This window comes from Drosophila miranda, chromosome 2 (genome assembly GCF_003369915.1).
Source record: "Drosophila miranda strain MSH22 chromosome 2, D.miranda_PacBio2.1, whole genome shotgun sequence".
NCBI lineage: Eukaryota > Metazoa > Arthropoda > Insecta > Diptera > Drosophilidae > Drosophila > Drosophila miranda.
The window spans coordinates 22,482,581-22,493,335 of record NC_046675.1 but is presented as its reverse complement, the minus strand read 5'-3'; the positions used below and the strand labels follow the sequence as shown (position 1 = coordinate 22,493,335).

General features: G+C 47.7%; 2 protein-coding genes across 2 annotated transcripts; one reads left to right on the top strand and one right to left on the bottom strand.

Annotated features, from left to right (window-relative positions):
* Window positions 1-206: 206 nt before the first annotated feature.
* Window positions 207-7,914, top strand: LOC108157013. Its single transcript, XM_033388995.1, is given in 7 exon segments — window positions 207-686; window positions 1,350-1,560; window positions 1,619-3,031; window positions 3,087-3,171; window positions 4,127-5,459; window positions 5,710-5,869; window positions 6,350-7,914. Coding segments are annotated over 7 exon segments (4,845 nt in total). The 5' UTR covers window positions 207-444; the 3' UTR covers window positions 7,751-7,914.
* Window positions 7,915-8,218: 304 nt separating this feature from the next.
* LOC108157014 (poly(U)-specific endoribonuclease homolog) lies at window positions 8,219-10,141 on the bottom strand. Its single transcript, XM_017288819.2, has 5 exons — window positions 9,846-10,141; window positions 9,624-9,783; window positions 9,367-9,572; window positions 9,082-9,314; window positions 8,219-9,020 (listed from the first exon to the last, which is right to left on the bottom strand). Exons 1-5 carry the CDS (start codon window positions 9,976-9,978, stop codon window positions 8,775-8,777), a joined length of 978 nt encoding a protein of 325 aa, XP_017144308.1. The 5' UTR covers window positions 9,979-10,141; the 3' UTR covers window positions 8,219-8,774.
* Between the last annotated feature and the right edge of the window lie 614 nt (window positions 10,142-10,755).

Here is a 10,755-nt window from a genome sequence, read left to right as displayed (position 1 = left end):
GCAAAGGCAAAATGCTAATGGGAATGTTTTGGAATCTCTCTTTCTCTCTCTCTGAGGCAAACTCTGACTCCTGACAGGGCACGACATGGCACCAAACACATTATGGAAGCACACTAAACTATATCTGGGGCCCCCGCCCCTCTCTTGGTGCCGAGTCTATAAAAGCCCTGACTGGTGTTTGCCGCCGTTTCAGTGCAACTTCAACGCGTTGTCGTCCTGTCGTCCTGGCCTGTCGCTCACTCAAAGAAACAATTAAAGTGCAGACCGCAAGGCGGAAGGAAGTGCATACCACAAGTGTTTCCCCCTCGCTCCCTGCCTCCCTTCAAGTTGCATGCCAGCAGTTGCAACTTGCAACAAAGTTTTTAGCCCAACCCAGTCCCCTGTTCTTGTGTCTCTGCCCCAAACCGTTCTTGTGCTCCTGCCTCCAACCCCGATGTTGGTAAAATGAAAACAGAAAACTTCTTCAAGTACGGCGCTCCTTTGTACAATTTGAAAAGTACTCGGACTCACTCGCAGAACCAACCGCAAGCGAGTGGCATCGGTAACAGCCACGGAACAGGCCACCACCACCTGACAACTGACGACCTGCGTCATCTCACCCAGCAGCACCGCATCTCTGGGTACTCGGACAGGGAGAGCGTCGCCAGTGGCAGCAGTGCTGGTGGCAGGATTAGGAGGCGATCGAGGTAATTTTAGCAGAGATTTAACTTTTAACTGAAGTACTCTTTAAAGCGGGATAAATCTTTGATTTCAAGACATCATATATGAAATTTTATAGCTAAAGAAAGAGCTACTACTTCAAGTGTTACAAACAGTTTTAAGCATTTTTAATTTCAACAATTTTCTTGGGATTATTCCAAATAGGAAAGCAAAGGAAAATACATTAGATGGTAATCATTTCTACATGGTTATTGAATTCTTTGAGTCAAGTATTCCCATTCGTTGCCGCCTAGATCTGCGGGGTTTTCCTGCCAGGAGTTCTTCTTATAAGCATTCAGGATAGCAAGGATTTAACCACCCCCACAAATATGTTGGCTCAACCATGACGCATGAACACACGTCCAGAAAAGGAGCAGGGTTAAAAACCTGCAACATTTGTATGTTGGCCAACCTGTTGTCCTGGCAACGACTGACACTACAACTCCAATTGTCACCCCAATGTGGACGACAGCCTCAGTTTTCTGTTTCTGTTTCTGCTTTCGGTTTCGGTTTCAGTTTCAATTTAAGTTTCAGTTGCCGAGCAACTCCGTGTTCTAGTCATTTTCCTTTCAAAAAATTAAGAATTAAAATGTGATCTTTGATGAAAGACCTTTAAGCATACGGTTTCCGCTTTTCGTTGACAACTTTAGAAACTTCTCGATGAAGTCCTCGAAGGGGGGCATTACCAAGAAGACCAAGACCATGGATTACACCAACTACGCCTACAATGAGGCTGTGGGACGTCTCAAGGTAATGCTGGCCGACAACTCCTATACCCCACCCAAGGTCGGAGGCAGTGCAGCCGCCTATTTGCGCAACTTCAATGAGGATTCCGGGGACAATTTTTCGGATAATCTATCGGTGAGAGGTAGACCTAAAAGGGAAGAAAATATTCGTGACTTCATTAATATTTTATCAGGTGATTGAGCGTCCGGTATTTTCGGACATTTCCAAGTACTTGTCGCCCAGCCAGAAGTCTCGGATGAGCTCGTACCGTCCCAAGAAAACTTATGGCATGCAACCTATGGGCTATGGCATGTCCGTCTCCAAGGAGAACCTGTCCTCCATGGCGGCGCTCTATACGGGCAGCAGTGTCCCTCAACCTGCTCAACCTCCTCCGCCACTGGCCACGGACAGTGTCCAGGCCCCGGTGGAGATTTTCAGCTTCATTGAGAAGCAGGAGGACTACATCGAGCAGCTGGAGAAGGAGTCGAAGTACTGTCGCAACGAGCTGACCAATCTCTTGGGCAAGGTGAAGGATGTGATCAACGAGAATGAACAGATCACGGAGAATGCACGCTCGGAGCTGGCAAATATGGGTTCTGGAAAGTCGGGTATGGCCCAAACTGCGGTCACGACCAGTCCGTCATCCGACAGCGATGAGCACCTGATATATGGCAGCGGCCGTAAAACTCCGACCACCCCAAGGAAGGGCAATCTCAAGGTGCAGAGTCCACGGTATGCTAGTGCCCCCAATATCGTGTACGAGGCTCGCATTAGCGAACTGGAGGCAGAGCTGATGCAGGCCAACATCGACCTGAAGCGCGTGAGGACTGAGAACGAGGATCTCAAGCGGAAGCTGGCCCACACGGATCCCATCACGACGGTGGCCACTTTTGGCGGTGGCAACTGTGAAACCCATCGCAAGCAGCTGGACTGCCTGCAGCAGGACAAGCTCACGCTGGAGGAGACTGTGCGCCACTTGCAGCGCATGCTGGACGACGCCAAGGCCCAAGGCCAGGGCAGCACCACCTCCAAGCGCTACATCAGCGATCTGGTGCAGATGGAACGCTCTCAGGCCGAGCTGGAGGTGCGTCACCTGCGCGACGAGCTGGATCGTCAGCACGAGCGTGTCCGTGAGCTGCAACACGAAATGGCCCGTCGCTTGGCCGAGGAGCGGGCCAGCGCAGAGAGGCGCTACAATACCCAAGTAGACCAGCTGGGTGGCGATCTGAGCAGCCAGTGGGAGCAGGTGACCAAGCTGCAGCTGGAGCTGGAGCGCCAGAAGCGGTACGAGACCGACCTCAAGAGGGACGTCACCAATCGCAACTCGCAGATCGAGGAGCTGAAGAACGAACTGAGGGCGAATCGCACCAACTTCTTGGCGGACATGGCTACCTCTAATGCAGAGAAACAGTCCCTCGAACAGGAGATCACTTCGCTGCGTCTCCAGTTGGATCGGGCTGCCCGGGAGACCAAAACAGAGGCGGCTCGCCTCCAGGCGGAGATCAATTCTCTGCGTCAGCGCTTGGATCGCGGGGATGCGGATCTGCTGCACTCGAAGCGGGAGGTTTTGCGACTCAACGATGAGATAGCCAATCTGGAGAAGGAGGTAAGTGGCTTAGGATCACTATAGAGATCATATACTGTACAGGTCAAACCCTTAGCTAGCCTATGGTGAACTGAAGAACGAAATACGACCCACCAAGAAAGATTTGGACAAGCGGATCTCGGAAATGCAGGATAAGCATGGTATGTTCGCTTATTATAGCTTCCCTCTTCTCTCACCTATTGTATCACTATCTTATACACAACCTCTATCACCCTATATAAACTCTGGTTAAGCTATTGATGCTCATATCGTAAGCGTGCGTTGGTTTCATTCTAAAGAAAAACGAAAAACAATCCCCAAAGATACATATTCGATCTAAATATGATAGTCATACAGAAAAGTTCAATAGTTTATCCATGAGTTTCTGTTCTGTAGCGCGTTGGCATTATATATTTCCATAACATCCTATATATGTATGTAGTATTTCTGAAGATATCCACTAAACCGTATAATATCTGTTTGTAGCGGATACGGTAAATGAGCTTGAGGAAATGATAACATCTCAGAAGCAACTCATGGATAAACTGACGGGCGAGTGTAAAACCCTAACGGGCAAATTAGAGGATACAACGTACAAGCACAAGTAATTATGATCCCATTATGTACCTATGCTATGCTATAAGAAACTGCAATCATTTTAGTCCTAGAACACATGCAAATTACTTTTTATATTCATTGCATGCTTCTATCTACCATTATTCCTAGCTAACCTTAAGTAACTCGACTTCTATCTGAGGGATTTTAATGAAATGTTTTTTAAATGAAAGCATACGTATTTTTAACTATAATTATTGCAGTTTCATTTAGTTGTTCCACCTCGTTTTAATTATAATGACACTTTAATGTAATTGTATATGGATATTTGATAGAAAAATAACTCTAAGATATGGAAACCACCGCACAGCGCAATCTGAAATTCAAGGCCAACCCAAAGTTTCTCTCTCACCATTTCCTTTATTTGAGATTCGCTCCACACAAAAAGCAAAAACAATAGAAAAATGTTCGACCTACCTAGAGACTGGATTAACACGCCTGTACTTGTACTTCTTCAAACCTTTTCTTTTGGGCTGCCTGCGCAATTTTCACGATAATTAGAACCAATTTGCGATCGTGTGATGCCAGCAACAACCACAAACGTGCCCATGACCACAACAACAACAGCAACCACAGTTACCACAGCGCCTACAACAATCAGAGAAAACGCAAACGAGTTCATTTTGCAGATCCCTGACTTGGAAATCCCAGATCCAGATGTTACGAGCCCCATTCCAGAAGATGTTGCTGATGCCGATGCTGCTACTGCTGCTGCTGCTCTCGAAGGCGATGAGATCCTGCAGAACATAATCAGAAGCAACGAACGCCTGGCCCAGGAGCTGGCCAAAATGCCACCGCTGCCAAAGTTATCCAGCTATAAGAAGGCCAGAGCTGGAAGCAACTTTAAAGCGGAAAGAGGAAAAGCAGAGACATTACCATCAGCAACAGCAACATCAGCGACAACAGCAACATCGACATTGGGCTCCAAGCCAAAATGTTTTTGCCCCAGTTTTATGCGACACAGGCACGAACATGAGCACATTTTTGCGATGCCAGCAATGCGCAGGCGCAACAGCAGCAGCAGCAGCAGTAGGCCAGCAGCAACATCTACAGCTTCATCGGCAACATCGGCAGCCCCATCTGCAACATCAGCGAAAGCGCGTACACAAACTACACACAGCAAGAGCATGCATTGTCACGGCCACGAGTACACCCTAGACACGACGCACCACCATCACCTTCACACCACGCATCACGAGCACCACCAACATCGCACCACCGAACCAGCAACAATATCAACGTCGACAGTGCGAGAGCAGCAGCATCAACAGCAGTCGGCGGGCTGCTGTCATCCATGCAAAACGGAGCCGTTGCCTTGGTTGCAACAGCATCTTGTTTTGAATCAGACCATCAGCAGTAGCAGTGCCAGTCCCTGTCAGGCCCCATGTCAAACGCAGCATTTGACGGTGGACACTGATACTCTGGCCACAACTGCGGAATCATCAACAGCGGCAACATCAACAGCCTGCAGAGGTCAGGGCAGCAATGCCTTGAGTGCCAGCATCAAGCCCAAGCTATATTTCGAGCAGTTGCTGCAACGCGATGGCTGTCACAAGAAGCCCCGTCCACCAGTCAAAGTAGATGTTAATGTGCGACTGGTGCCCAAGCAGGCGCGACCCAAAGTCAGTCCTTCGCTGAATGAGACATTCGTCAAGGAGTTGAATGAAGTGGCGCAGGCCCTCAACGAGACTTTTGTCAAGGAGACGCCCTCCCCGGAGTTGGCCCAGATCGACAAGCAGCTGAAGGAGCTGGAGGAGGAAGAGGATAGGAATGTGGTTGAGGAGGAGCAGGATGAGGACGATGAGGAGCAAGAGCAGGCCACCAAACTTTGATAGTGCTTTGAATTCATAATATAGTCATAAGTTTAAGGTATACATTTAGCACAAAGAATGAATCGATAACGATCCGAAAGCACATATATATCATTTTGGTCAGGATCTGTCTGTCAGTCTGTATCTCAAAGATCTAAAGTGCATCATCCATTATCCATCATCTCTACATTTAAGTATCTTAGATCTGTTTTATTTCTTAAATTTAATTTTTCGTTGATTGATTCATTTAAATTTTTTGTGGCTTAACCTTAGCGAGGAGAAGCAACAGCTACGTGCCACAAATGAGCAGCTGATGGCACGTCTCAGACAGATCTGGGCCAAATATAAATCACAATTGCCACAAGTGCACAATGGAACCCCCGAGCAGAGCTCTGAGGAGTCGAAAGATGAGCACAGATTAGAGAAATTGCAGGTAAAAGTTGGTTTTGATGTATGTGACTAATGGTTGTGTGTGTTTCTCTTTCTTTCTTCCTTTCTCCCTTTCTGTCTGTGTCTATCTATGCCTTTCTTTGACCTAACTATCTTTTCCTGTAGAGAGGAAATATCTGCTTTACAATCGAATCTAGAATATCTATCCAATCGCATGTTAAGCAATGAGGAGCATATGAGTAAATTAGATACCACACCACATGATTATACTAGCTTAGTTCCTGGAAAAGGTAAATCCCAGAGCCCCCTTCAAAGTAGAGCCCCCAAAACATATACAGACACATCCCAAAAAAGGTATTTTCTATTCGTCAGAGACCGAAGGAACAACTGCCGCGCCGGAAGAGGAAACGAAAGCAGTCTAGACTACATTTTCACACTCTGACACTGCCACACTTTCGATACTCGATACTCTATTATTTTGAATTGGCTGGTCACACTAATCGAAATTCTTGTACTCACACAGCCGCTTACGACTACCAGGCAGCGACATATGGCACAACAATCGAACCCATACAAAGCACCCCACAACTACACAACAGCGCCGACGATGACTACAGCGGAGGAGGCGGAGGTATTGGCAATGGTGGAGGGGAGGCAGTTGCCACAGGATCAGCTGCAGCTGCAGCAGTCACAACAACAACTCTTGCTGCTGGGGCAGTTGCAGCAACAGCAGCAGGAGCGCGAAAGAGCAGCATCAGTAACGGCGGCGGTACTAAGGGACTCCTCTCCGACTATGGACTCCAAGATAACGATGACGAGAATCTTAAGGACAACCTTGGCCTGGGCGAGAAGCAGCAACAACAACAACAGGAGCAGGACAGGCAACGAGAACGCGAGGAGCGAGATCGAGAGTTGCAACAGTTGCGGGAACAGCGAGAGAAACGCGACCGGGAGAGGGAACGTGAGCGGGAACGGGAACAGGCAGAGCAGCAGAAAGCAGAGCAACAGCAGCAACAGTCACTGCCACAACAGCAACAGCCACAGTTGCAACAACAGCCTCTCGTCGACAGCAGCAGCATCTCGAATGCCGGCAGCGCCAATCTGGCCGCATACAACACCGACTACAGTGCCTACGATCAGCAGCAGTATGATGCGAGTGCCTACGATCCGAATGCCTACGCCCAGCAGCCCTACGATGGCCAACAGTACGACTACGGGGATGCCACGGCCGGATACGATTACAGTGCCGCCGACTACGGACAGTCTGGATACCAGTATGACTCCACGCCAGCAGCTGCCGCTACCAACCAGCCGCAGCCACAGCCCCAATCGCAGCAGCCCCAAGCCCAGCCCCAGTATCCGGCAACAGCTGCGACGCCTGCTCAGCGAGTCGCAACGGACTACAACCGATCGCCACCGCCGCTGGCAGCGGCGCCCGTCACGGGGATCACGTCCCCACCAGCAACAGGAGGCGGCCCTGCAGCAGCAGCAGCAGCAGCAGCAGGAGTCGGAGCGGTATCCACCGCGAGCCGACCACAACCGCGCTCGAGCGGTGGAGCTGTGGGGCCAGGAGCTGGATCCACAGTCGCCGGCAGCAAATCCTCTCTGCCACAACAGTCTGCCCCGGCAGCCGCTAGCAAGAAGTAGCTGGAGTCCCGACCTGGAGGATCCCCTGCTGCTGGAGTGCTCGATCAGCAGCCCCAGCCTGATGCGCTCCTCCAACGACGAGACCTGCTCCGAGCTGGCCGATCTAAGTGAGACCTTTGTGGTGCTGCCGGATGGCTCCGACGAGACCGTGTCGCCCGCCCAGACCACCATCATCACGGCCCGTCGATCCAGCGCTCCGGCCATAGTGCAACAACAGGAGGAGGACATTGCCAACGCAACGGTCATCATAGAGCGCCATCTAGATGCCCAAGGATAGGGAACAGCAGCACCATGTTTTCTTCGAGCGACTCTTTCTTCAATCATAAAACGTACTCGTACTTCTACTCATATGTTTTCCAGCCTAACAAATACATAAATATTCCGTATTTTTTGTAATTACAACAAATAATTTTAAATGCAATAAAAATTGAATATTCTGAAGATGTTTTTAGAGGACTATCATTTCCAAACGAGGTCCTCCTTTTGCTGATCTAAAACACTTCAATTTACTAAAACTAATGGATATTCAAGGCAAGGCATTCTGTTCACTTTACTTTCAATGGTTTGGGGTGGGCTGCTTCCTCAATTTCCCCTTTGCCAAGTCAAGGAATAAACATAAATGTTAAAACTAATAAACAACTTAATGATTTAAGGCCCACGCAAAGCTGTCAAAACAACTGAAAGGTTAAGACAAGTCAGAATGGCTTTCATCGGAAGGTCGAATCATTAAATACACTTGGAGATATATCGGAAATATGGATGAATGTATAATTTTTATGAGAAGTATACAATGGTACCGAAGTATAGATTAAAATGGTGTTTAAATGTTGAAGGAAGCTGAAGATTTATACATCCTAAGACTTGTAGTTTGGTTAGTTTTTCTTTAGGATCGTTGGGAGCTTTAAGATTTGGTAATTCCCTTTTATATAAAGCAAGAAGGATAAGTTTCTGGACTATTATTAATATTATTTAACATTCAATGACACTTAGACACCTCCGTAAAGCTTTCTTTGGCGTGCTGGCCTTCATTATATTGCCCTTTTCAAGGCCAACTCCTGACGAATGGACAGCCTGACAGTGCCTGACTGACATGTTTGGCAATTGGCAATGACAGTCATGAGAACTTCTTGGATCCCCGCCCCCACGCCGCGGCACTCATAAAGTGCGATAATAAAATGAACTTGACTTTGACATTGGATCTTAGATGCGTTTGTAGGTATGTGAGTTATGAGGTAGCGGCGCTGAGACACGAATTTAACTAATTTAATTGACTTAAGGACGGCACTGGGTGTGGGCCGGTTCTAGGGCAGATTGTCGGGATAGGCGGTGGCTATCAGTCGCTTGCCATTCCAGTTCCACGAGTGCGAGACAATCGAGACTCGGGCATGTCCCAACTGAATGTGACATGGGTCCTTCTCTGGGGTGGCCAGAAAGCATGCGGTGTACAGACTCATCTCCAGCTCGGGAGAGGTGCCAACAAAGAAGCCGGTTACTGGCTTCTGTATGCCATAGAAGGTGTTACGCAGACTCAGGGAGATTTGATTGGGCTGCAAGTTCGAGATGGAATCAGTATCATTATTCGATGGGAGTTCCTAAGCTGGGACTTACCTTTCCCATTTCCAAGTGGCTGAGCCAGCCCTTGTAGTCGATATTTCCACGCTGCTCTTGATCGGCAAAGTAGATCCAATTGTGGAGGCCCAGCACCTTCTGATCTCGTAGTTCGGCCATGAAGACGTGCTCGAAACTAGAGCTGCCCACAATGCCACGTCCCCGGGAGTAAGGGGTGAACCATAGCTCCTGCAGGAGACGCAGCTGGTCATCATAATCGCTTGTGACAATATCTAGAGACCGTATTCATGTAAGAGTATTCAAGTAAGCACTTTTCCAGCTCACCTCTGTGCACCAAAAATCTCATCGTTAGCTTCATCACTCGCGTATTCATCACAGCCCTGAGAAAATCATGCTGTTCCGCTTCATGTTCGGCTGTGGTATGCTCGGCCGCTGCCACATCCAGCTCGTAGTTGTCAAAGAGGCGCAGGAGTAAAGCTGTCGTAGAATTGGCATCTCTGGCCAACAGATCCTGATGGAGCTCAAAGAGACTATAGGGAAGGAACAGTTAGATCAAGCGAAAGTTCCTTTCATTTACTCACTTCTTTGGCGCCTTATCATCACGGGCTCCAGATGTGGTCTTTCCCTGAAGATTCACCTTATAGAGATATGGACTGACGATAGTCTCCTCCGCATAGAGAGACTTGGACAGGGCCAAGACGTCATCGGGCGCCTTGGGCAGCGGTTTGCTTTGGAAGTACTCTAAGAGAGGCATACAAAATTACTCTTAAGACCAAAGAGAGTCATCCAAGAGAGAGACTCACCATAGAAATGCCAACTCAAGATCCCAATGGTGATGAGTAGGCCCACGATCACAAATCTCTTTAACTTCTGGCATTTATCGCTGTCGATGTTGCTGTTGTTGTTTGTATTCGTATTCTGCTGCACAGCATCCATTATTATCTAATTATAATTAATTAAAAGTTTGTTTTTTCCGTCTTTGTTTGTGTCCGCTCTTTCTTTGTATTCCTTCTCTGTCTATCGTTTCTATGTGATCTTTTTATATCTGGTCACTTCCGACCGAACTACTGACTGTGGCAACTGTCAAAACGACACTGAGAGCTCCACTGGGGCTTTGCTCCAGCGGAGATCTGCCCTGCTATATGGCTGAATATGTTACCCCTCTCCCTTTCACACATATGTATGTACATGAGAATTGGATAACTCTCTCACACTCTTTTGTGCTCTTTTTTGCGCTCTCTGGGGGATCATCTGTTGTTTTTGTACACGGTACTCGTGGCAGAGCAGAGGTATATTTGTTTTGGGTAGAAATACACGTACGTAAAATACGTAAATACGAATTATGATTATTTGTTAGAAAATTTATTATTATCCAATTTTATGCTCTCTTTATGCCACTTTTCTATGTAGTGAACTAAAAATAAATGTGTACACTGGGTGTCCCATAGTCGTATCCGCTCTTAAAGCAATCTCACCTGTTTGCATTTTGTTGTTTTCGAATTGCCGCTGCTTCTCTTCATGGATGCAAATATTCGTTTGTTTGGAGTTACAACAAATAATAAGCTCTAGGAATAACAGATGGCCAGAATATACTAATGTTCTCCGGTTAAAAAATTCTGCCTAAACGCATAAATAATTCCACAGCAACGTCAACGTGACTGGAATCGCTCACAGTGTACTGCGGGGAATTAAACAAACAATTTGTTCACGAAA